The sequence below is a fragment of the Vigna radiata genome, chromosome 7 (assembly GCF_000741045.1).
Source record: "Vigna radiata var. radiata cultivar VC1973A chromosome 7, Vradiata_ver6, whole genome shotgun sequence".
Taxonomy (NCBI): Eukaryota; Viridiplantae; Streptophyta; class Magnoliopsida; order Fabales; family Fabaceae; genus Vigna; species Vigna radiata.
Genome location: NC_028357.1, coordinates 31,379,925 through 31,406,619, shown reverse-complemented (window position 1 = coordinate 31,406,619; position 26,695 = coordinate 31,379,925). Strand labels below are relative to the sequence as shown.

Here is a 26,695-nt window from a genome sequence, read left to right as displayed (position 1 = left end):
TTGAAAGATTGTTTTTTGTTTGAGTAACCTCTTAATTAGACCGATATTTAATATAGTTTACTAATATCATTAAATTACAATCAAAATAGAAGAAACTTTTTTCACTAAAATTAGAGAAACGTATTATAATTATTAATATTACACTTAGAACATGTTTGACCCAATTTTTAAGTTATTTTCTTCTTAAAAATTCAAAAAAAGACGAAGCCAAATCACGTTTTTTTTTATTTACTTAAAACTCTAAAGAGTATAAGGTACTAATTTTTAATAGAACATAATTTCAAAGTATATGTTTTATTCGTTATAGGTGGGTAGACCATGGACTGACTTTGGAATTTCAGTTATTGTTTGATGTAAGTTGTGCAGAAAAAAAGAAAGAATATACACAAATTGAATCATTTGATTTGCTAACAAGGAGGATTTGTCGTGGAAAAATCAAGAATTTAATAGTTTCTTTGACATAGGAAGGTTAGATTCGTGTATGTATTAAAATTCATGTCGTTCTCTATTCCAAAATCTCTTGAATGTGATTGATTAGTTGAGAGCTCAAATAATTCTTTTGGTTATATATAAAATGATTGGAAGAATGAATAGTTGAGAGGAAAAGCTTATAACCTGTGTTTGATTCCTACCGCCCAAGAAGCTGCGAGGTAGTTGCTGCTGCCACCCACGCCTCCAGTCGGTGCCACTCACTACCACGTGTCATATTCTCATTGGTTAACATCCAGACAATATCCAGATGTCGGTTCTTAATGTCACTGTATCTTTCTCTTTCCTCACTCAAACAAAAAATCGCACTATACTGAAGAAGCCACGCTTTCAGAAAAAAAAAAAAAAAGAAAAGCAAAAATAGTAACAAACAACATAACTTGGAGGAGCTAGCACGGAGATACTTAAGCGTGACTTATTAGCAGCTTTATTATAATTTACTAATAGAAAAAAGTAAAATTAATCGTAAATTAATTGTAATTATAAAATGCCAATGGATGAGGTCCACGTAGCAGTAACGGCGAAGACAGGACCAACCAAACCAAACGCCACGCCTCCGCTTTTGAAAGCAATCCATGCCGTTACGAGTTGCAAGTTGCAACACCCGTCACTCAAAATCCTCGTGGCCTTCAAGAGTGAAACGGCGCCGTTTCTGGCAAGTGATTTTGTTGCTGTGTGTCATCAGCTTTTAGATCACCTGGGAAGAAAACCAAAACCGGAAAAGGGTGTTGTTGCTGCCAACTTCACGTTTTAATTCTCCAAATTAAAGCCCCATTTCCTGAATCGACGAGTTTCTCGTGACCCTCCTCTCGTCATCATCGTCTTCCTGTGCCCTAATCGATTCTCTCGTCGTGGGTGCTGATCGTATTGGGCTGTGAAATACTGTCATCGACTGTCATCAATCATTCATAAACCAAAAATAAGAAATCCTTTCTTGTGTGCCAGATAAACTAGTTTTTCTTTTTCATTTTCCGATGACGTATTACGATAATGATGGTGGTCGGAGAGAGGAGGTGGTGCTGGATGTTGCCTACACAATCCGACCCGATGATGGTAATGGGGACTATGCGAAATTGAGGGCCGGTCCCGACGACGTTTCTCCACTGGGTGCGGCAGTGGAGCCTTCTGTGCCGACGATAAGAGCCACCGTGTTGTATTGGGTGAAATTGGTTTTGTTGTTTTTATGCCTGGGGTTTTTGGCTGTCGTTGCTCTCGTCTGGATTGGACCCTATTGCATGGACAAGGTTTGTTCTTTTTTCCCCCACTGGCTGCTATTGGATTTGAGGATTGGTGTTCCCTTGTAAAGTTTTGATTTTGATAATGAAATAGCTGAATTCCGCCCTTTGTGCTGCATAGTGTAGAATAATTGTGTTTTGCACTTTTTATATTGTCTCTAACATGAAACATAGATTAAAATGATGTGATTCTAATGGATGATTTAATTTGTTCTTGACAGGGGGTTATTCCGATAATAAATTGGGAGACAGAGACTTTCAGTACTCCAATATTAACTGTTTTGGTGTTTGCCTCCGTAGCAATATTCCCAACCTTACTCTTGCCGTCTACACCTTCCATGTGGGTGGCTGGAATGACTTTTGGTTATGGCTTTGGGTTCTTGCTAATTATATCTGCAGCAGCTATTGGTGTATCACTCCCTTTTATCATTGGCAAAACCTTCCACCATAAAATTGAGGTACATGCTTTGTCTTGAATAAGAGTTGGTTTGTTTGCAGGTTTTGCCCCACCTTTACCAATGTGGATTCAATGTTTTGTATATCTATGCAGGGGTGGTTGGAGAAGTATCCAAAGAAGGCTTCTATTCTAAGGTCTGCTGGTGGAGGGAACTGGTTTCATCAGTTCCGGGCTGTTGCCTTAATCAGAATTTCCCCATTCCCATACTTAATCTTCAACTATTGTGCTGTGGCAACAAATGTTAAGTATGGGCCTTATATAGTTGGATCCTTGGTAGGAATGGTGCCGGAAATATTTGTTGCAATCTACACGTAGGGTTTCTTTCTGTTTCCCTCATCACATTTTTAAGCTATACTAAGAAATCGTATGTGTTTTGCTACGTTATATGCGTGCTTAGGTTGATTATTTCCTGGATATCTAATGTTTGCATCTGAAATTTGCCATGTATACCTAAAGTACTGACGCGTAAGGTGACCACTTTTTGCTCACTTTTGAATAACTCTGGCTCTTGCTTGGTTATGTTTAGAACAATATGGTTGTTTCTGCAAAAAACATAGTCCATCGGGTATAACTTGCTTGGCTCTGATGTATGGTTTGAATTTTCAATAACTGATACGATCAAGAGTCCTGCAAACCTTTCATCTTGCATTACCTTGTTTTCTGTTTCCCCTTGTTGCAATATGTTTTGTTCATGAGTATTCATTCATTATGGAATAGTTCTAAGACTGATTTGGTGAACTGATGAATCTTCAATATATTGATGAGAGTGTGATATGCTTTAAGAGTTTCCTTTTTTTGTGAGGGATAATTGCTCTTGCCTGTGTTTTTTAAATTTCTGGTCGTATTTTGTAGTTTAACTTCTCTACGCATGCTTCCAACCAAACTTGGGGATTTTTTTATGGCCATCAGATTTTGACACTAGTGCATTTTTTAATAAATAAGCATACTCATATCGTGTCCTCACGTTTTGATACTCCTTGAATTTGGCCATGTAATTGGACAATTATTAATATATCTATGAAGTAGATTTTTAATTTTATGGGAGAAGTTTAGTATTTAATTAATTTGTTTCCCTTGTTAGATCTTAATTAGGAATGCTATTAATCACACAAGCTTTATATCAACGGTTCTATGACTTTATATAGAAGTAAGATATCGATCTGTTTACATGCATGACCTATGTATGTGGCTTCTTAAATGCATCAATATACTGGCCTTTTGTCTGCTAAATTATCATGGTTGCGTATTTATTGAACTAATTTACACAAAAATGCCTGATTGCATCGTGCTTACCTAGGGAAACTCCAAAAACCAACCGGTTCCACAAACCAAAACTTAAAGCTATCAATTATACTTGGCTGTTCTACCTTTTCTAATACCATTGCTGTTTTGTCACCTATACTATCATAGTTTTGTCGCTCTTGATTGAAAAAGGGCAACCGTAACTTCAATGCCATCAATTCAGCATGCAGAGTTGTTATTGAATGCAATGAGATTTTTTTTTTGTTTTATCATCAAGTTGATTTGGTAGGGTAAGGAAAACAAATGTTAGTGCAACAAAGATTGTTTGATTGTCACTGGCCAAAATACCTAAGCTCTGTGAGGACAGGATTAGACAAAGTTGAGAAAAGGTCTAGGAATTAGGGTTTGACATTTACCTATGGTTTTTCATCTACAAGTTATATGTATCTGTAAGCCTCTGGTTGAGGCTGCTTTTAGATTGCTCTGACCTCGTACTAGAGCCTTCTCCCTTCCTAACTGTTACTTACGCTTGTGTTCTTATGGATAAAAGGCTTGCACCATTATGTTGTTTTATGCTTTGAGAGTGTATCTTTACTTGGTCAGTAGAAACAATGTTGGTTCAAATTTACCCATTTCAAAATAATTTGGTTGGTTATGAAAATTGAAACTTCATTTCAAGGTATCTGGATGCTCTGAAACTCATTGTTTACTTGGCCATTATTCTGCAGTGGAATTTTGATTCGTACATTGGCTGATGCTTCACATGAAAAACATTCTCTATCTGCCCCACAAATTATTCTGAATGTTGCCGGCTTCTGCATAACTGTAGCGACAACCATCTTTATCACAGCTTTTGCCAGGAGACGGCTTGATGAGTTACAGAAGGAGGAGGAGACATTGCTACAATAGTTGTCCACAACTTTTGGTCTGGTTTGTTTGTTTCCTTATATGAAGCAGTTCCTACCATAAATCTAGGAAGGGAGAGGCTTTATAAGGAGACATTATCCATTGGAAGAGTTGACCGTCAAATGTATTATATAACTAGTGGGGAAGGGTTGACCAACAGGCTGACATGACCAACACCTCTTTTAGCGTTCCATTTTCATTCCGTGTTCCTTATACGGTCTACAGAAATTTTCTTTGTTAGTTCTTCTACCTCATTTATCATTTTGTATACCACTCCAATTCCCGATTTATAAATCATTTATTTGAATTCGCTCTAAATCCAATGCCTCAATGTTCGTGGACTTCCCCATGTTTTTTTGCATTCATTTATCTTTCCCAGTTTCCCATTTCATTTACTAGGGTGGTTGAAAATATTTATTAATCTACTTTGATCCTTTAAATTTTTAATTAAAAGTCTGATCAAATAAGCTTTGAAAATTAAATTTGTATTTTTTTAAAAAAGAATAAATTTAAAAATATAAGCTTTGAAAACATTTTAAAATGGTAAATTTAAGAAAGATTGAATTGTGAAAACAATGTTCGATTGGTTTTAATTTGTTTGGTATTGATAATAGGATCTGATTCAATTTTATAATTTTGTAATTGATGAATTGAATGAATTTACACAATTATAATTCTTAAACATAGTCGGAAATACAAAATCACAATTATAATTGAATGTAGAGGAAATTTATTTCAGTGACCATTTTTTGTTTGTTTGGCAAATTGTTTAGTTTATGATTAAAAAGTGTTTGTGTTTTTCAAACATTAAAGAAGTGCAAAGTCAGCTGAAATATCCAGTAAAGCATCCTCTTCAACTTGGATAGTTGTTGTGAGGTCAAGAACCCACTTCCCTTAAAACTTACATTACCAAATTTCACCCAACTCTTGTTTCTTTCAAGTCGTCCAAAATCGTGAATTTAGTGCGTAAGAAAATATAAAAAGAATACGTAAAAAACAAAAAAAATATTAATTATATTTTAAAATTTAAAACGAAAGTTTATATATAATAAGTTTTTACCACATTTAATAATTCCATATAGTTTAAAAATTGAGATTAAGTACTCTTTCAACTTTTTAAGATAATAAAATCGTAATAAAATTCTATACGGAACATTGTATATAAATATTTATAATGTTTAAAAACATAATTATTATTATTTTTTAAATATTGTTATAAAAAGATAGGATTAATATTATTAATAATTTCAATTTCAATTTTATATAAAATAATTTATTTTAATATATTATTATTGAAAATATAATACTTTTATATTTTATAAATTATAACAATTTTAATTTTCAAAAACATGTTTTTTATATTAAATTAATTTTAAATATATTAACATATAACTAAAGATATCCTATTACATTATATTAAGTATAAACTTTCCCGTTACTCTCTTTTAATTTAAAATATTTTATTTTTTACTTCTTTTTTTCATATCTAGATACAAACCAAGTTTTAGAAAGAAAACAAATGCATAAATTTAAATTTTACAAACATCTAAAATGAAAGTAAAAGAAATCATAATATTATATATAAATATAGTAATACATTGGATAAGTAAAATATCATTTCTCAAGGGAGTTGTGCAACACATGACAATTTTTCCTTTTATAACTCAACTAGACATCAAAATGCACAAAACAACACAAAAAACTCTTTTTATTATTTTATCAAAGTATCAAAAATTTATATTTAAAAGAAACTTTCATTGGAATTTGGTTTCATGAATCATATGAATATAAAACTCTGTTCAATATTTCATTATTTCATTCAAACATTCACATCAAGACATACTAGTACTAATCCCTTAACAACCGGTTCTAAATTAATATATCAAATTGCTAATCCCTTAGTCAATTTAACATACAATTTACATTAAGTCTGATGCTTAGAATGACCAAGTTATTGAGTGTATCCCTAGATCCCAAATCACTTAGGTGCTCTATCTATGTCCATGTTCAAATTTACTTTCCAGTAATCAGAGACACTCAAATAACATTGTATTTTCGTACAATAATAATAAATTCAAGAAAGATCATATGAACAAACAACGATATATTGAACAGGAAAATTACATCACAGTGAGTTCATTACATCCAATCCCAACGAGAGAGTTTAACTACTCCTAGTCATCTAGAACGTACACATTTGAAGCAAACCCTTGCAAAAATGGTGTCTTGATGCCTTGAAGTAGTCTCCTGAAGTTTCTGAGATGTTTTCGTTTCTCCCCTTTGTCTGGAACTTGAGTTTTCTCTGTCTGTCTATTTCCCACTTTAAAAGCCAAAGAAAATAATTATTTATTCGCTCAATGTGCTAGTGCGCTGAGCGAATAAAACATTAATTAGCTAAGCGAATTATTGTTAGCTGCGCGAGAAACGTCTGACAGAGTGGACACATCTTCAAAATACATCTTTAAGAAGAAAAAAAAAAGGTGGACACATCTTTGAAATGTTTAACTATAAAAGGTGTGAGATCAAGATCGACTTGGAAGTGGTGTGTTGTTGTCTCTAAGAAGTCTCGTCAAGCTTTGTTGAACTTTGAACATGGTGCTCAATGCCTCCAAGGAATCTACATGGTAAGGGGGCAACATGTAGTATCAGTCTAGGGTTAGTCCATCCAGGGTGGTTGGAAACCATCTGCAAAAGCTCTTTCATCTTGAGTATGGATGTTGACTTTAATCAAATAAGTCTTTAGATGTGTAGTTAGGTTGATTGTCCCGTCATATTTTCACATATTGATGAGGATTCCCTTAGGAATGTGGGCACAAGTCACTTTTGTCATGAAAGGATGAAAGTTCGTGATGTGGCCGGTCTTGTCCCAAAAATTTTGGGTGTGTAACCGTGGAATCTTGGGACTCTGTTGATTCTTATCTCGGTGTGGGTTGCGATGTCTATGTTTGCTATGATCTTGTTTTGAGTGGTAGGAATATCCGCAATTTTCCCCGTTTTGAGTCAGGTTGACCTGTTCCGGTTTATTTGAGTTTTACATTGAGGGGATTGGTCACGACTTTCACGCAAACCTAATTATGTTTGCGGGATGCACTCTCGGGAATTACGCAAATCTTCTTCTCGGGAGGCCAATGTTAAGGAGGTGATTTATCGTTCTCCATGTCAGTTAACTTCTATTGATGTTCTTGAAGGTCCACCTAATGCTGACGGGTTACGGTTGCAAGCTAGCACCATAGTGTTTGCGTTGTTCTTTGGTTAGTTGGATTTGCATTTGATATTGAAGGGTCGTTACTGGGTTGGATTCCATCTCGTGGGAAAGTTAGGCTTGACTTCGGGTGGTGACCATGGGAATGTGAGGTAGGGGAAAAGTTTTACCGAGACTCTACAGTGGACGTCAAATGTTCTTACCAAAGTCTTGAGGATGGTCCTTTGGACATATGACATGATTCGAGTGAGTTTGAAGTCTCTGATGTGTACTCTCGAGGGTTGAAACATGAGAGAAGATCCATCTGCAAAAGAGTTTTAGAATTTATGATAATAAAGTACTGATATAAGTGTGATTATTAAAGTGATTAACTATTTATTGGAAAATACTAGTTGTATTTATATGATTAACAAAGAGTCGTGGACCTATGTTATGATATTAAATAATATCATTGAAATAATACTTACTTCAAGTAGATAATAATAACAAAATGATATGTTATCATTAATAATAACCATAGTATCAAATGACGAGAATAGTAATGAGTTATGATTATGTGAATATATGAATATTTCTCCAAAATATAAATATATATATATATATATATATATATATATATATATATATATATATATATATATATATATGACTATTCTAATATGAAAAAGTATAATAAGTATTCTTAGCTTTTTAGTATATTTAATAGGTACACTTTTTAACCACCATAACCATTATGACTAAATCAAAAAATACCAAAATTAAACATACATTTAATTTAATTAGGCTTAATACCGCTTTTAATCCTTAGTTTGGAGGGCTGTGTTTAAAATGGTCCTACCTTTTTTTTCACGTAACAATTGATCCCAACTTTTGAAAAAACGGGTCAAATTCATTCTTTTTGCTAACAGCGTCAAAAATCAAACGTTGCAGTTACCAGCCTGGACAAAACATATTGAGTTGTCTCATATGTGGCAAATAGGTGTCAATTTTAAATTTAAAAAAAAAAATCTTAATACATAACCTTCATCTTCCACCTCCAGCTTTCCTTCTTCTCATTCCATTTTTACAGGTGAGTCGCTGTCTTCCTTTACTTCCCCCAAATAATCACAAACCAATGGCAATTAGGTCAACTACGGATTTAACATCAATGCCTATGGAACTGACAGGAAGGGGAAAAGAGACCATTCCTACTACCTTCGTTGGCATTCACACCATCATTGACTGAACCACTGGCAGTCCCGAAGAGCCTATCAAAACCGTAACCAACCCCCCCTCCACTCACTTTTTCATTTAATTTCCTTTCCTTTACACACATTTTATACAATTCATTCATACAAACATAGGTAGACTGGGAAGGAAAAGTGGCTCTCATACAATGTGCCAAGGCAATGGGCATTCAGAAATATGTCTTCTACTCCATCCACAATTGTGACAAACATCCTGAGGTTCCCCTCATGGAAATCAAGTATTGTACTGAGAAGTTCCTCCGTGATTCTAGCCTCAATCACATCATCATCCGCTTATGCGGTTTCATGCAAGTCACCGCCACCTTACTATCCCCTCAATCCATTCCTTTAATTTCTACCCACTTCCATTTCATTCACTTACAATCTTTCCTTGCAGGATCTTATTGGTCAGTACGCAGTTCCCATCCTTGAAGAAAAATCTGTTTGGGTAACTGATGCCCCCACCAAAATAGCTTACATGGATACTCAGGTAATTTATGTACCACAATTCATCTCCCTCCACGCTTTCTTTCCCTCTTCATGTTTCCTTTCTAATCACTCTGCCTCCACCCTTAAGATATAGCTCGCTTGACATTTATAGCCATACGAAATGAGAAATTAATTGGTAAACTTCTAAAATTCGCTGGTCCCCGTGCTTGGACAACCCAAGAGGTAATCAACTTTTCTTCTTCTGCTGCTATTCTTTTTCTCCACCTCCTTCTTCATTCCTCCTTTTACTGTTAGGTAGTAACCTTGTGCAAGAGGCTCGCTGGGCAAGATGCTAATTGATTTACTATTGCAGGGAATTGCTCCGTTACCCACTACACCAATGAACCAATGTAAAACTAAGCTTCCCAAACACTAAGCCTGGGGTGGAGAACAAGGAGAGTATTTTTCGAAAACCACAAGCACCAACCCTCATAACTCAAACACCTCTTTCATCAGTTAAGGAACCCTACAGTACATAACCCAATAATGCAACATTATCAATTGATTAACACCTCAGAAAATTATCCACCCAGCAGAGAAAGAAGACCATATCCCCAAGAATAACAATAAAGTCAACTCCTTTTTTACAGAACATGATGAACAAGACAGAAAAGCAAAACAAAAAAAAAAATGAAAATTTTCAGAGATCAGCAAAACTTTTGCAACGTTTCAAAACAGGGCTGGATTAAACATTTCAACACCCAACAAAAACCAATACAGCTTGTGAGAGGGGAGGAAAAGCAGTGAAACGTTAGGTGACTTGCTAAAACGTTTTTGACTCTCTCTGAAACTAACAAATGGGCATTCGCCGATTGTCTTCTCCGTTCAATTGGATGTTCGAATGTGCTCCGATTCGGTAGAAAACCATGGTCGTTGCAACGTTCCCCATATTTGGTCCAAGGCGGGGAGAGAGAAACCGAAACCCTAGAAATCGAATCAGCGATGCATCTTCTTGGGCGAGGTTGCGGTTCGATTAAAGCTTGTTCTCCATTTTGCAGGTAAGATTGAGCTTATGGGATTTGGGGTTCCCAGAGTCTCTTCATTTTTCAATGCTTCCTTCTTTGAAATTTGTTTTCTGTGCACAGAGAGACTAGGGCGTGTGAGAGTAAAAAATAAGAGGGTTTTGCTTTGATATTTATATCCCTCTTCATCGGAGTCGTAGTGGAAATGGAGGTCGGAGCCAGCGGAATCGGAGTGGGAGGAGACATGCTTGGAAAGCTGGTGGAGGTGGAAGATGAAGCTTATGTGTTAAGAATTTATTTTTTTTAAATTCAAAATTGACACTTTATATTACCCATCTGCCACGTATGAGGCAGTTCAATATGTTTTGTCCAGGACTCATTTGATTTTTGACGCCGTTGGTAAAAAGATCAACTTGATCCGTATTTTCAAAAGTTGGGATCAATTGATACGTGAAGAAAAAAAGATAGGACTATTTTGAACACAACCACCCAAACTAGGGACCAAAAGCGGTATTAAGCCATTTAATTATAATTATAATAAGTACAAGTAAAATTAAGATTATACATATTTAACAAAAATGAAAAAAATATAAACGGTATCCATTTTTTTATTTAATTAAAGAAATAGAACATAATTAAAAAAAACTAATAATATTATTACTTCTTTTTCATAAATGGATCCTAAACTAATCATAACGTAACTCACTATTTTCTTTTCTTCTAATTTTATTATTAAGTCATTTTTATATCTCCTATTTTTACGTATTAATAATTGTGTATGTAGTTTAATCGGTTAACGAGTTTGTAAATTTCATAATATATATTCAGTTTCTACTCGTAATGAAATCTTTATATATACAATGAAACTAATATTAGTATAATGGATTTGTAAGAAAATATAAAGATATTATGGGTCAACTTCTTCGTTAATAAATACTAAAAAAATTTAATATTTTAAAAATTTTTGTTAACTTTCGTTTAAAATAACTTTTTTATACAACTTCTTAATTTTTAAAGAACATATTAATACATTTTAATTATTTAAATAATACATACTATATTATAATTATTTAAAATGATGTAACTTATATCAATAAAATTAGGATTAAATATGTTTTTGGTCCCTTAACTTTCAATGAAAATTGGACTTAGTCCTTTTTCAAAACTTTGGTCTAATTTAGTCCTTCAACTTTAGAAATGTATGAATTTAGTCCTTTTAACTAAATTTTGTTAGATTTATTTGATGTTTCAAGCAGGTTTCATGATACTATTTTGGTTGTTTACACTGTTTGACATTTTTGCTTAAATGTTAATTGAGAAACACGTTTGAAATAACAAATAAAGTTAATAAAATTTGGTTAAAAGGACTAAATTCATACATTTCTAAAATTAGAAAACTAAATTAGGCCAAAATTTTAAAGGGAGACTAATTTCAATTTTTAATAAAAATTAAGGAAAAAAACATATTTAACCCATAAATTATAAAAATTTGAGCAAACTTTTCAATTAATATTTAAAAATACTAAGTCGCAATAAGTTTACTCAAAACGTAACTGTTCATTGGATTCTCATATGGTCCTTAGTTGGATATGGGAGTCAATATTAGTACAAAGCGTGGGACCCAACTCTTCACTATTGCGACAAGACAAGAGAAACATCCACCTGCAACAATGCAATAGTTTAACTTTAATTTATTAAATATAAAATGTTCAATAAACAAAGCAGAATTATTTGTAAGATAATTAAAAACTACAATTAATGTAATATTTAATGCTTTATTTTAAATGTATTCAAATAAATTAAAAATGCTCAACATTTATTCAAGTAGTACGTAATTATGCTCTTTAAATAATTTGAACGGATAAATTTATTCTAGAGTTAAAAAATATTCTAAAGCATTTTCAAATATATTAAAATAGCATCCATTTAGTTTATTAAATCTTACATATAAATTTAGTTATTGGTTTAGTATCTTTAATTTATACCTTAATAAAAATAATGTTTATCAAATTCAATTTATAATTTATTTTTAATTATCTTATATTTATCTTTTTCTTTGTTTAAGTTTTAACGAATATGATACTTAAGCTAAATAGAAAATATAAATGTCAATTTATTAAAACAATTAAAGAAAGATACCTCTCTATTTTAAAAGTAAATGAAATTTAAGTATTCAACATGTAAGTAGAGATGTAGGTGTAATTGGTAAAGAAATATTGTAATTATTCTAGGAAAACACAATGTTAATAGAAATTGACATAGGAAAAAAAAAATAGAAATTACAGAATCTGTGGTGAACAGGATCATCTTATCCCAAATCTTGAAAATTAAACTAATCCTACTTATCAAAACATAATGTCACCCTAGAAGTTACACACCAAAGACAAAACAATAAAATTCCCCATCTTCTATAGTTTTATTCGTCTCATATGGATAAAATATTACGATAATTCCACCAACTTCTTACTCTTCTGTAATTTAAGAACCATCCTTAATACATTCAAATTTTGTATGCTATTCACACCTACCACACTTCGACAAATTTCGCTCCCCGTGTATAAGAGAATATGTAACTATAATTTCTTATAAATAAAAATATTATTTTATAAATATAAATTAATTAAAATAAATATTTCTATTTTCAATTTTGAAGATTTTATATAGGTAGAATGAGTATTTTATAACGAAAATTGAAAAATTAATTAAATAAATGAAAAAGCTGCACGGGGTTCTGTGCTTTGTCTCCCGCTGCCACCTTCCAAGTAAAGAATGGTAGTAGTACATTCCTCTTCACCTCGCACTAAAATATTTCCTTTTAAAAACATAATTAATTAAAATTAAAATTAAAATTAAAAATGAAAATGGTATGGTAGGACTACTTTCCTCTCCTTCACCATGCACTCAATATATTTCCCTTTAAAAACATAAATAATTAAAAATAAAAATAAATTATAATTTTTTTTAATTAAGCCAAAACCCCTCAAAAACAGAAGCCAGCCACTTCTCTCTCACTGTCACTGAGCTATCTCTCTGTGAGCTCAAAAGAAACGGATTCTTCGTTGTTGGGATTAGATTCGGAGCTCCGAACCCGCATTGCACTCAGTTCACCTACTAAACGACACCGTAGAGAAACAGATAGTGTCAGTGTGTGTGAAAGAGATAATGTCGATGACGATGGTGATGGAGGAAGACGAAGACGCAGAAATAGAGCACGTTTTCGTTGCTCATGAAATCGATCTTGATTACGAGTTCGACGCTGCTCGGTTCTTCGATTTCACTCGACCGGAGACTCCAGCGGAAGCTCACCAAGCTGAGCTTTGGTTTCAAACTGCTGCTAGTTACCCTCCTTTGCGTTAGTATCCTTCTCTTTCTAACACGCATGTCAAATATTTACATGAAGCGTTTCTTTCGTTTCCACATTTTTCGTTTGCCACATTCTGCCAAATCGTTTTCTATATTCGTTTTTTCTTTTTATTTTCGTTCTTTTCGGTCTACAAACTCTTTTCTGCTGTTCTTGCTGAAATTACGCAATCTGTGTTGTTGTTTCTTTGCTTCAGCGTTTGTCAGAAGGCTGGTTGTGAGAGAGGATTTGTTCTTGGACGACGTTAGCGATTCGCCAAAATCGGAACACCTGGACTGCACGAGTAATGTTGATGATGAAAAATCCAGTGTTCCGTTACAGACGGGAATTTTGGACACGGCTTTTGAAGATAATGGTATGCCTCAACCATTTTACTTTCTTTAATGCCGTTTACTTGTTCTACTGACTTTTCTCTATCTTTATGCAACTCTCATTCTCACTGAAAGTTGTCCAAAACGACGTCGCAATCAACTTGCTTTTGTATATTTGTATATTCTACCTGTCTTCCCAGTGCTTCCTTTTGCCTGGTGAATTTTCAATTTCTATTATTATTTACACCTTAGGTGATCCGATTAAGCAGTAATTAGTTGTTACACTGATATTTTGTTTACTACATCTTCAACATTGGGGAATAATCATTTATCTTCATGAAATTCTCTTGTCAAACTAGCAAAAATAATTTACGATTTCTCTTAAATAAATTGGACCGAACACACTATTTAGATTATGTATTGTTTTTGTTAATGCGAATAAAAAAGAATGGAAATTGGGAAGCTTAGTTTTCTGACCCTGGGATGTTCTGTATTTAGATCCGCCTTTGTTGGGTAGGGTGCCTGTTGGTAATCATGTGGACCTATGTGCATTAAAATGTTCCGTGTTCTATCTGCTAGTTGAAGTGGAACCATTGAAAGTCATTGTTGTTGAATGTGGACACATTTTCCACCGCCTGCTACTTAGCAGAAAGTAAAATTTTATCAGGCTTGTTTTGTACAAGCCTTAGCGTAATTTTTAAATTATCACACTCTTGTTGAGGTCCTTCTCAAATAACTGCAACAGTGACCTGTATGCAGTGGATATCTCTATTCCGCTCGAAGTGGTAAATTGAAAACTCTATTATATAATGGGCTTATACAGAGATACACTTGTTTCATTCAAGCTTTCTGCGCTCATTACTTTCTCTTGACTTGTTGGTGATGCCTTCTTCTGTAACTGTTAGGACCAAAAGCACTTGGTGGAAATATCTCTCACTTATTGGTTGGAATTCTACAAAATGACAGTACAAGACCACTACAAGAACCTACAGGTAGCAATCTGATACCAATACCATCATCCAGATGCTAACGTATGAGGGCTCTAAATCTGCTCAGGGGTTTAGCATCTTATAATCCTTATTAATATGTGAATAAAAGTATCATCAATTGATTACTTTCACGAATGCAGCTTTGAAGTTATCAGTTTCTTTCTAGAAATTAAATATACAATCTCAGGTGCTAATGGTATTGTTTGACATATAATCCTGATTTATGTTGCAAGTGTCTCTTGTGCTATGGTTATTCTTCGTATGACTGATTTCATTTTGTCTAAGGATTAACTCTCCCCAAAGCTTAAGGTGGAGACGATATGTGATCTCACCTTACCTTATTTAGTTATGAAAATGATGGGAGAGGGATCAAATTTCATACCATAGTCATTTAGGCTTAACTATGTCAATAACTACTCTCCCAAAAGTTTAAGCTGTTAGATGGAAGTACTTGAGGGGTGTTATATCTTTAACACAGAATTATTTTTTACCAGCTTCTGATGTTTACGATATTGCTTTTGCAATTCTCGCTCATTTTCTCTATATATCTGTCTTTTCCCTCTTTCATTTGTTCCAACTTGCATTTGTGTCTTTTTCTAGGACTTACATTTGGCAGTAAGACAATCACCAACAATTTGAATTCTAAGGCTAAGTCTGCCGTGTCAAAGAGTTCAACACTAATGAAACCTACCACCAGTCAATTGGCCAAGCAAAATCTCCCTGCTAAAAGTGTTGGTTCAAGGTGAATATTAGAATAAATTTCCATTTTTCATATTTAAAGCGACATGGTTTTTTCTTTGGACGTGAGGAATAGAATGGCTATTTGTTTTGAATGTACCATTCGATTGAACTATACTACGACATCTTTGTTTGCTTGAAGCGGTGTGACATCACCAAATTGGGTGGGCATTTTATTCTCAATGAAATCATATTGTTTAATAAGTATAGCTGTGGGAGTATTATTACTGTATATCTTTGCTTTTTTTTCTTTTTTTTTTTTCTGAAAAAAACAACAGATAACCCTATATCTGCAACTCTTCCATTCTCAGATTTCAAAAGCAACTATTACAGAATGAACAAAATTTATCTATCTCTTCTGGAGTAGAAAGTCAAGCTTCCAAGAGGCAGAAACTAGAGGGCGGTCTCTTGTGTAAGGTCTGCGAGTTGCTCTATTCTTTCTTTTATAATTTTGCAATATTTAAAGAAACTGCCTTAAGATTTGTCTATATGATCATAAATAGATGTATGCCAGAAATTGATCATAAAGATGACTGTGTAATGCTGTGAAATTTTACGCAGTTTCTAGAAAGTGGCAAATGGTTCATCTTGAGAAACTTTTCCTAACATTGTTACATTTGGATTGGATGTATCAAATTGCTCCAAGGAACTTAAGTGTTTGGTTGATATTTGTCATGGGTAACGGTCAAATGCATTAAAAGAATTACATTTTTAGGGTTTGTTTGTGAGTTGGGTTTGGAGAAGGGAAACGAGAACAAACTTTTCATTTTTAATAAATATTCTCTATTTGAAATTTTTTAAAATGAAAGAAACAAAATTATAGAGTAACATAAACTTAATGTCATAATCTTTTTGTTTATTTTTGTATATTACTTAATTTAAAAATAAAAAATGTACTCTGGCTTTCCTTTACCTCCAAAATGCACTTCCAAACATGCTCTTAGTCTTCAAGGTTTGGGTGGCAGTGGGAAGTACTTAAAATGTGGAGCACGAACTCGAAGGCTGGTTAAGTAATGTTGACAACACATTTATTTTAGACAGAGTGCTTAAAATGCTTACTTTTTTGTCTGTGACAGGTTCCAGATGTGAAGCCTCAAACCAATTTTTTCCACAAGACTCGAATGAGGGTATGAATCCTGATGCAGAATTGTTGAATTTTCCCTTAGTAAATGTAGATTATTAAAAAATTGTAAAGTATCCTCTTCATGTGATTTACAGGGTACTTGTGTTTTTGTCCTTAAAACGTTATTCCTTATTTGATTTTTCAAAAAAAATAAAATAATAAAAGTTCGTTTTCTATTTCTTAATACAATGCCTGTTGTTCAGTGAAAATTTGTTAATGGCTAAAGGTATCCTCTTTTAAGTACCTACCTAAACTGCAAATGGGAAGAGTATGAATTTTTTATATCTTTGAGGAATATGATCTTGTTTCTTAAGGGGGCAGGAAAAAGATTCATGTGATATACTCTACCCATTTGTATTTTCGTGTAGGATGTCATGGTTGAACAAAACTCTGCATGTTCGAAGCTGAGGCTTACTATTCCAAGGGAGCCTGACCTTAGAACAGCACAGAGAGCACATAGGATGAGGTTTGTGATTGTGAATGTGTGATGCTCACTGAAATTTGGATGATGGATGTTCTTCTTTAAGACAGTAAACATTAAGAAATAAATGTGTTCTGCAGACCTAAAAATGTTGCTGAGGCAGAGCGAATAACAGTAGCAGCTCCCAGATTCAAAGCTCGCCCATTAAATAGAAAAGTTAGTTCTTTTTTAAGTATAATTTCTTTTGTTTGATTAATTTGGTGCATTGTTCTCATCATCTTCTCTAAATTATGTTCACAATCTAGATTCTTGAGGCTCCTTCATTGCCACCTCCCAAAAGGAGCACTCCACGGTTGCCCGAATTTCAAGTAAGATCGAGTTCTGATATTTAATTTCTCTATTCATCCATATTTATCACCATACTATTATTTTAAAAGGAAAAGTACTGAACAAATAGTCAGGAAAATAATTTTGTTTCTACTTATTTATCTTGAAGTTCAAGTTTTCTGTATTTACTTCTCAGGAATTTCACTTGAAAACTTCGGAGAGGGCAATCCAACACACATCTGCTACGTCATCTTCACTTCACTGCTATGATTCTGATAAGGTTTAATTTCATACAATTTTGAATATTAACAATTATTCTGTATTTTTTATTGTTGATATGCTCTTTTTTTTTGTTTCATTTTCCTGTTGCACGATAGATATGGTTAGCCTGTCTGAAACCAAAGTTATCTGGTTGCAGGGTTGGGATAAGCATCCTACTATTTCTTTAGAAAATAGAATCAAGGATTTAAGAAGGTAATAAATTTAATGATAGTGATAATGCTCTTTCAAACTTTGACTGTTTTATTAAACAGTTGTACTAACTACAAAATACTCTCTGTCCATAGACCTACCGCAGGAGGTGCACCAACGTATGATGGATTGGGGTTTACTCACATTTTTAAAGCTCGTCCACTTAATAAGAAGGTAATGAGACGTCAATAATAAATTTGAATAAGTTACATGATAGTAACTTGCTAGCAAGGAATAAAATGTGAACCATCATTATATTTTCTGGTGGCATGGTGAGATATTATTTTAAATTTTTTCATTATGATTTAAAAACTTGCACAGACGGTAGTGTTTTTATTGCATGAAACAAAGTACTTATCTCCTTCATAGTAGTATCGGGTAACATTAAATCATAGATATCTCATCACCATCAAGCTGTTATATAAAACACAACTCATATTAAAGCCGGGTCTAAAACTTAAATATCATTTATAAAAAGAAGTTTTTCCTGAATTACCTAGACTATGATATACATTTTGGCTAATAGATGCATGTAGCTACTAATACTGACTTCTTTCTCAAAATTTGCGTCCGGGCCTCAGTATTTGTTAAGCTATATAAACATAATTAAGCACCTAATTTGATAATAAATGGAGCACTATTCTTTTACAATCCATTTTAGTTAAGATGAAGGTGCAAGTGAAAAATACCTTTTATAATTTTGCTGGATTCAATAGTATCTTTCCGTTTCAATCGTCGTTCTTCTATATTTTTACTTCAAATTTTCTTTCAAACTCTAATTTAAGCAAGTCTTATGAAGAAAGACGATTCTTTTTTTAAAGAGAGTCCAGGATTTACGTGACATTGTTTCAGATAGTATCTAGATAACTTTCCAGGGGAAAAATTTGTACAAAATCCTAAAGGCAATATAAGTAAAACTGATTAATAAAACTATTATAAGATAAGTAGATAACTCTATTTAGTTCATCTTATTTTCTTTTCTTAATTATGTATGAGAGTAATCTGAGTTCTGAAAGATACCCACATAAGTCCGAAATTCAGATTCTTTTGTTCCCCCTGTTGTCTGTAATTTTGTCTTTTAATTTCATCTTACATTCTTCCAATGTCTGACTACAGATAACTCAAAGTAAAGGAGATGGTGTTTTCCGTAACTGCAGACAGGAAACAACAGTCCCCATGGTATGGCATAGTGCTTATTNATTTTTTTTTTCCCATGATATTTTTTTTTTTTCAGAGTAGAAAATTTTAATAATTGAACCTTGCTTCAATTCATACAGGAATTTGATTTACAGTCTGCAAAGGAGGTTCAGCAAGATCCGCCAATTGAACTCTTTAGCAAGGTGATTTTTCTTTTCATTTTTAACTTACATTTCGGGCTACCGTTTTTGCTTGGTGTACTTTCTTGAGTTAATTCTCGAGCCTTGCAGCATGTAACTTTGCCGCTTGAAATTTCATATGGTTTTGTTGCTAACCATAAGATATATTTTAACGATTTAATCTTTCAACTTTCTTGAAATGTTAGCTGTCTCTGACGTCTGAGTGCCAGCCAAATAATGGATCTCATTTCAAACTGCCTCAGCATTCCGGGATGTGTAGAAAGGTTTATCCTCTACATTACTTTCTTTTTATAGTTTATCCTACAATTTTGAATGGCACGTAAATGATGTTGGATTACTTTTCGTGTTGGCATTCTATTGAGTTATTTGTTTCTTGGTGCAAGGACTCAAAAGAAAATATATTAAATTCTTTTCGTCCAGACCAAGAGGTAATAATATATTAAGAATGTGTATGAAGAACACGACTTCTGTTAACATTTGCTTTTCCTATAAATTTCTAATTTTTAAATATTTAAATGTTATATTTCTATCTTTAGTGATTCAATATTAATTTTGACAAATTTCATCATCTAGCTGAGCTTAGACACTTGTTGCAGGAGAAGACTTTTATGTTTGGGGCAAATCAAACTTCTAGAGGGAATGGCGGTTGCATCAATCTGATGGGTGAAAGGAGGTATGCGCTGTTGGCACCACTCTTCATGTTTAATACGATTGTTAAATCAGAACTCAACATCAATTGATTGCTTATATATATATATATGTGTGTGTGTGTGTTCAACATCGAACTGAAATATTCCAGGAGCTTGGGAATTCGGTGACTATAAACTAGGGAAAAAGTGCAACCTGCTTAGTTATGGGCATCGAACTAGAATTTTTGCTGACATGAGATTGACTGTACATAGTTGAATCTGAACGCGGATGATCGGTGTATATTCTCTTTCTGTACACAGAATCTTACATTTTTTTTCTAGGTGCACAGCTTGTATCTTCTATAACTGCCCTTGATCATAATTCAAAAAGTATATCATTAAAGGAGAGAGTGTTGCAGTCTCTTAAGCTTATGTTTATTTTCGCTTCTCATAGCATTAATTCTGGAATGGTATATGTATCTGTACCGAGTTCGGCCATGCCCAATAGACTGTTTTGTTAAGCTTCATAGCATCAAAATCTTGGGACTGCCACCTATCTCAGTTTGGAAATGGATCCTCTACATCAAAATCTGGGACTGCCACCTGTCACATTTCTTGGTCATTTCCCATTTTGAAACGTACCTTTTGTATTTCGAAAAGTTTAGGACAAGAGGTGGCCCAAGACATATATGTAAGAGGTGGGAAGAAACTTCCAATAAAGCGTTACTATCCAATCTCAACTCGAAGCACTTGTCATTTCTTCCTTTCCAATCTAGCCACAACCTAAAAGGAGCTTATATTTGTTGGTCCTCTATTCGGTAAAGGGCCTAAGAGGCCCACCATTTCACATCAATTAATTAGTATATCCGTTGTTAGACTTTGAATATAATTAAATGTCACTAACACAGTTGGCCAAATAACTTGGCTCGAAACAAAGAAAAGATGACATGTTCACCTTTTAGTTTTGCCATTCAGATCATTGGAATTATACAAGGATTAAAAGTCTTTTCCTAGAAATGGCTGTTACATTCTTACGTCTGTTGCAAATGCTGAAAATTTATTGTTGATTATTAGGAAAATTGTAATTTCTCTTTTTACTATGTTCTCTACACTCCTATTCCTGTGAGGTGACGGAAATGCTATTTTACTTAATTTTACTTTAAATTCTTTTTTTAATTTTTAACAAATATTAAAATGTTTTTTTATCCAGTTATGTTTTGAATATATTCAAAAATAACATTATTTTTAATTATAATATTCCGGAAAAATATATTCGTATTCAAATACGAACAAAGAAATTGTTTATTCTAAATTTCAATAAAAAAAAGGTTGGCATGGTTGTTAGATATTCTTGCCGTGTTCTCTCGGGATCTTTTAAGAACTGATTGGGTGACTTAAACACTGTAGTAGACCAATTTATCTGCATCGAAGAGTTCATATGGTTTGATCACTTTGTGTGGAAGGAAAGTTTTAGAGCACTCATGTTTTTATTATTCCTCTATTTTCTCTCTCGCACTCAAAATTCCAATGCATGATTTCATTTCCAAATGGCAGGCGCCACAATATCAATGAAAAGTTTACTTGATGCCGTCGGCTGAATCCGCTTCGGCCGGACTAGCTTTTTTATTATACGATCTTATAAATAAGATTGAACAATTTATTTCGGCCACTTCCCAAGTCTTAAGGAACTATTACAGATATGTAGAGCCACAATCCATCAATTCTGACTTTGTGAAGACAGTATTCATACATAAATTCCTAACATAAAAAAATTGACATAAAATTGTTTTAAAAACAAATATAATTGTTCTTTCCGGGTTTTATTTTTTATATTCTGAAAACTAGGATGTCTTCTTTTTTCAATACTATAAAAAATCTCCTTGGCAGTGACACAATATGTACCTCGAGAGATTCTGGTAGAAGATAGATATAAGTTTTAATCAATTTAAAGATGATAACACTGGAAGTGTTATTATGAATGCAGGTTATTAAAGACATAATAGATGTTTAGTTTATTATGAATGAAAACAGTGGAAGGATTGAAGGTTGAAATTGAAGTAATTTCTTTTATTAGATACTCTATTTCAAATAATATATATTATCTATTTAAGAATGCACAAACTTATTTGTCCTCGGAAAATGGAAACAGAAGCTTCAAATGTTACAAGTTGACTTCTTCTTTTTTATTTTATTTTTTTTAGTGTTATTATTTATCCAATCGATCTTTATTGGCAACCTTGATTTGTAGTTCATACATAAAAGAAAATGTATTGAAAGTGCGGACAAACAGTAACCACTCAAAGAGCCATGTTTCTATTACAATAGAAGCTGAAAAATTCAGTGGAGCAGCTTCCCCCACACAACTCTAAATATTAATATACGCCCTCAAATATGTCTAGGGTCAAACTGAACCGAAAATCCTAATTGAAGATTTGAAGAAGAAAATGCGTCTCATCTTCAACATGTGTGTAAAAGTTGACTGAAGATAGTTCAATTATTTCTTAAATCATTGAATTTACACCTAAGATTTTGTAATTCTCATAATGCCCATGTATTGAAAATTAGGTAGGTATCAAAGGTGATCAATGTTTAATTATTTGCTATATCGCGTTATATTTTAAAAAAAAATTAATTGTCGCTCACTAGGCTTATTTGTGACGAGAATATCTTAGTTATATACTTTATATTATTTATCAATAAAATATTATTTCCAAGTGGAATATGTGATTTTCGGTTGTTTAAGAAACATTGTACTTTGTTTTCTAGGGTAAACGAGAACACGGCTCAAACGATTCCGGAAATATAGAATATCTATGGGCCCAAAATCTTGTGAGTTCAATCTCTTTAAAAACATAAATGTTTTGAGCCTACAGAAGGTGAATTTAAAATGAAAATGAATTGAACTATGATCACGTGCTGTATTAATTTAATATTTTAGGTAAGAAGTCACATGCCGTCTTGGCGTAAACAAAATCCATTAGTGGCATTATTACACACCAAACATCGACCTAGTACATAAGTCAATTGAAGTTCATATATTAGTCCCAACACAACTTAATGAAGGACAATTTATTAAGCTAAATCTGTAGTGGGATTAGCAACATCCTAGCAATACTTAAATAGCATTTTGACCAGCTTTAAACATGGACATCTCCCTAGCCCTTTGACAAGGTTGTGGAAATTTAACAAACCAATATCTTAAATATATATATATATATATATATATATATATATATATATATTCAGAAACCCAATGCAACTTTCAATCAGATTGACTAAGATGGAGTAACAGCAGCTAGTTTCATACATTAGGCCAAATGGATGTAATGAATGTCATTTTTCAATATTTTAGATGGTTGTTGATGAAGTGTAACCACATTGAAGCTTAAAGCACAGTTTAGGACATAAGTGATTGGTGGTGGTGAGTATGAAACATGACAGTCTTTTCAGATATGCTACTGTTCGCTTAGTTTAGCGGCCACATTACGCATTGACCTAGCAAGCCAAGCAAAACAGGAATTAGCACAATCAGGTGCAATTAAGCAGAGAAGTGTTGTTGATGTATTTCGATTTGAATGTATGCTGTGCCTGAGATATCACACGAGAGCAAAGGGAACCAGACTTAGCTTTTGGACCTATACTTAATCGGAATTACTCACCATAAGAAAGCCAAGAAACACGCTTCCCAACATCAACTCAATTTATACAACTCAATGTGTTCAATTGTACATTTGAACCTACACAACAATTTCCATACATTTTGAACATACAAATCATCTTTATTTCATTCAACTGCTGAAAATGAATTCTAATTACTAATGGTTCTTTAAGCAGAGAAATAAAATCCTACTCAGATGTTAAAAGATTTGTGCTGAAAGAGCAAAATAATTTACACTAAACTTGGCCTTATCCATCAAGTTGCTGAAAATACTAATAGTCAGACAAGTGGCTATGAAATATAAACTTCCAAAAGGAGCTGATCATTTGAAACTAGCCAGATTATGATTAACATTGACAAGCCTTAACATTAACTAAGCTATCCCTGGGACTGGTTTCAGAGGACTCAGTTTACTCCATAAGTACTTTAAGAGTAATTAATAAAGTTGGCCCTGGAAATATGTGAAAGAAAGAGGAGCAATGGGTGACTGTATACAGAACTGAAATTGGAAGCTTAATTTCATGAATCGCAGAACAATACAAAAAGAAACTGCAATTCCTTATCAAACAAACACACACAAAAGAACAATGTCTGAATAGTTAATATTACTGCATTGACGAATCATCATTATGAAGTTCGGGGTAGGAGGCCAGCTCTAGATGGCCAAAAACCGAAAGAGGCAACCATACAAGCAGTTGGTTCTAAGCTCACAATCGAATCTGACAAAGCACTAAATGAGGAAAAGACAAAAGATAAAAAAGAAAAAAAAGATCATGTGATTGGCAAAATGCAGCGAGGGAGAATTTTCCTCCCTCACGAAATACACATAAGTTTTCGTTCTTTGAACGTTTTATGTATGTTGCCAAAGGGCACAGAGCGTTTGATATATAAGCTTACACAACAGGTGAGAGAAAATCAGAAACCCAACCCAATCCAAGAACAACAAAAGTAAGCCTTCCCTCTTTCTGTTTCTCCGTCATTCCTATACAGTCCAATTGCTGTAATGAACTCCCTCCAATATCCACGGAAATATAATAAAATCAAAGTAAATCGGTGCAACATAAAACCAAAAGATAAAATAAAGAAAGAAATACCCGAAGATGCAGGGTGGGTTAATAATGGCTTTATGAAAAGGCAGAGGAGAAAAAGAAACGGCTTCGTGCGAATCAATCAATGAGTCGTAACTTTGGACCTCTTCTTGGCTTCGCTGTAAAGCACCACCCCCATGATCGTGATTCCGAACCCCGCCATTCCCATAACCGTCACCGGATTCCTGAAAATCAAAACCGAAACCACCGCCGCCACGGTGGCTTTGGCATTCCCCAACACCTGAAGCGTCAACGCGCTGGTGTGCTTCGTCACCAAAAAGTTGGTCAAGTTGACCAAATAAGCGACGGTGGCATTCCCAAGCAGCAAGAACAAAATAAAGGGGTCTCCCCTGGCTTTCTCCACAGTGAGAGCGAACACATTCCCTTCGATGTAGAGTGTAAACGGTAACAGTATTAAAGCCGCCAAGGGAGCCATGTAGAGAAGCAAATTCATGGAGTGAAGCTTCTCCGCTTCAGAGGTCAAGAGAATTCCCTGAACCACTGACTTCAAAGCTCGACCAGCAGTTGAACCGACACACACCAAAAACCCGAACAGATGAAACAAAGGCTCGCTATTGCTAGCAACCACGATCCCAAAGACAACGGGCAAAAGCGCCAGGTAAACCTCCGCGGTTTCCTTCTTGCAGGTGATTACGAAGGCGAAGATGGCGGTGAAAAACGGCGTCGTCGCGCCGATGGCTTGGTTGAAGGAGACGGGAAGGTAACGGAGCGAGGTGTTGCCGCAGACGACGGAAAAGCAGAATATGGCACTGAGGGCGAGGATCTTGAGGAACTGCTTCTTGGAGTGGATGTGTTGGAGGGGAACGATTTCTAGAAAGTTGATGGAGGCGTAGGAGTAGGCGGCGCAGGATAGCATGTGGAGCATTGTGAGGAAGATGGGGTAGCGGTAGCCGTAGAAGCTGAGGAGGTACTTGTTCAGGAGGAGGACGCCGATGTTGGATAGGTACCACGACGCAATGATGAGGGCGGTAACCACCGTGGGCGAGAGTCCTCCGCCGTTGGATCCGAAACTGTTACGGTGCTCCCCCGGCGGCGTGGGCGGAATGTCGAGCACCTGCTCCGTACTGTCGAGCCTAGGATTGCTCATTCGACGCGTGGTCCATGTCTGCGCCTCCACCATCGCCGACAGCACGGTCCGGCTAGGGGGATGGTAAGGTTTTGTTTGGTCTGGTTTGGTTTTTGGCGGCCAGATCTGAAGAGAAGCAGAGTAAGGCGATGGTGTTGTTGGGAGGGAGAGTAATATTTGATCGTACGATGGGGTGGGCGATTTTGGAGCGTTGGATGAATATTGGAGGGAAGAATAATAAATAATTAAAGAGGGTTTGGTTGAGTGTTAAGGTGGGCCATGGTTGTTTTTGTTTCCCCAAAGATGGATGGCTTACACACCTTACTCTTTCCTCTGCACATGTTGAGGTTCCCTGTCGGTGTTCTATTCTCTAACATCTCTTGATAACGATTACATCTTCCTTCTTCTATTTTTTATTATTTACCTCTTCTATTTTAAATTATATTACTCTCCTCCTAACTCTATAATCATCAATTTCCCTTGGATCTAAGAAGTGAAACAATAGTTGATAAAACGGTCTGCTTATGATATTTGAAGATTAGCGTGAGTTAGTGGTATTTTGTTGTGTGGGCTTAAAACAAAATATGACGCGTCTATTGGTGTTTGGATTTTTTTGAACAAGTTTTAAGCCACACCTTTGACTGCTGCTCTAAATTTCATGACTTTTTTTACAACGTCATTTACTTTGATTCCGTGACTTTCCACAAAATCCACTATAACAAACCACTCCAACATCAACTTAACGTTTCTAATTACACCTTTCCTTTATGGATTAACACCTTCAAAAATACATTTACTTATTAAAGGAATCATTAAACAATATACTTGCAGCTATTGCTCACGCAAGTTTAATACTTTTATATTAATTATTAAACATTGATGTCACCTGCTAAACAAAAATATTGTTATTAGCTGATGATTTTCTCAAATTAATAAATTAGTCTTCT

The 26,695-nt window shown here is 34.2% G+C and overlaps 3 protein-coding genes across 10 annotated transcripts; 2 read left to right on the top strand and 1 right to left on the bottom strand.

Annotated features, from left to right (window-relative positions):
- The first annotated feature begins 993 nt into the window (after nt 1–993).
- LOC106769528 (transmembrane protein 64) lies at nt 994–4,647 on the top strand. Its single transcript, XM_014655181.2, has 4 exons — nt 994–1,733; nt 1,946–2,182; nt 2,275–2,492; nt 4,152–4,647. The coding sequence occupies exons 1-4, from the start codon at nt 1,464–1,466 to the stop codon at nt 4,330–4,332; spliced, it is 906 nt and encodes a 301-aa protein (XP_014510667.1). The 5' UTR covers nt 994–1,463; the 3' UTR covers nt 4,333–4,647.
- An 8,564-nt stretch (nt 4,648–13,211) lies between these two features.
- LOC106767560 (protein TPX2) lies at nt 13,212–21,014 on the top strand. Of its 6 annotated transcripts, none has more exons than XM_022783451.1 (18): nt 13,212–13,560; nt 13,766–13,924; nt 14,786–14,872; nt 15,470–15,611; nt 15,919–16,024; nt 16,684–16,734; nt 17,099–17,196; nt 17,292–17,367; nt 17,457–17,519; nt 17,675–17,758; nt 17,897–17,952; nt 18,045–18,123; nt 19,066–19,128; nt 19,227–19,289; nt 19,472–19,549; nt 19,670–19,714; nt 19,883–19,959; nt 20,258–21,014. In XM_022783451.1, exons 1-18 carry the CDS (start codon nt 13,371–13,373, stop codon nt 20,289–20,291), a joined length of 1,551 nt encoding a protein of 516 aa, XP_022639172.1. In that variant the 5' UTR covers nt 13,212–13,370; the 3' UTR covers nt 20,292–21,014. The 6 variants fall into 6 exon arrangements, with proteins under 6 accessions (XP_022639172.1, XP_022639174.1, XP_022639171.1 ...); XM_022783453.1 differs by having other exon boundaries at nt 20,086–21,011; XM_022783450.1 differs by having other exon boundaries at nt 14,795–14,872; nt 19,883–21,013.
- Nucleotides 21,015–23,191: 2,177 nt separating this feature from the next.
- Nucleotides 23,192–26,052, bottom strand: LOC106769126 (probable sugar phosphate/phosphate translocator At1g12500). 3 transcript variants are annotated; one of them, XM_014654611.2, is made up of 2 exons: nt 24,668–26,052; nt 23,192–23,503 (listed from the first exon to the last, which is right to left on the bottom strand). In XM_014654611.2, exon 1 carries the CDS (start codon nt 25,800–25,802, stop codon nt 24,744–24,746), a length of 1,059 nt encoding a protein of 352 aa, XP_014510097.1. In that variant the 5' UTR covers nt 25,803–26,052; the 3' UTR covers nt 23,192–23,503; nt 24,668–24,743. The 3 variants fall into 3 exon arrangements, with proteins under 3 accessions (XP_014510097.1, XP_022639167.1, XP_022639168.1); XM_022783446.1 differs by having other exon boundaries at nt 23,192–23,410; nt 24,668–26,051; XM_022783447.1 differs by lacking the exon at nt 23,192–23,503 and adding an exon at nt 23,727–24,024.
- Nucleotides 26,053–26,695: the final 643 nt, after the last annotated feature.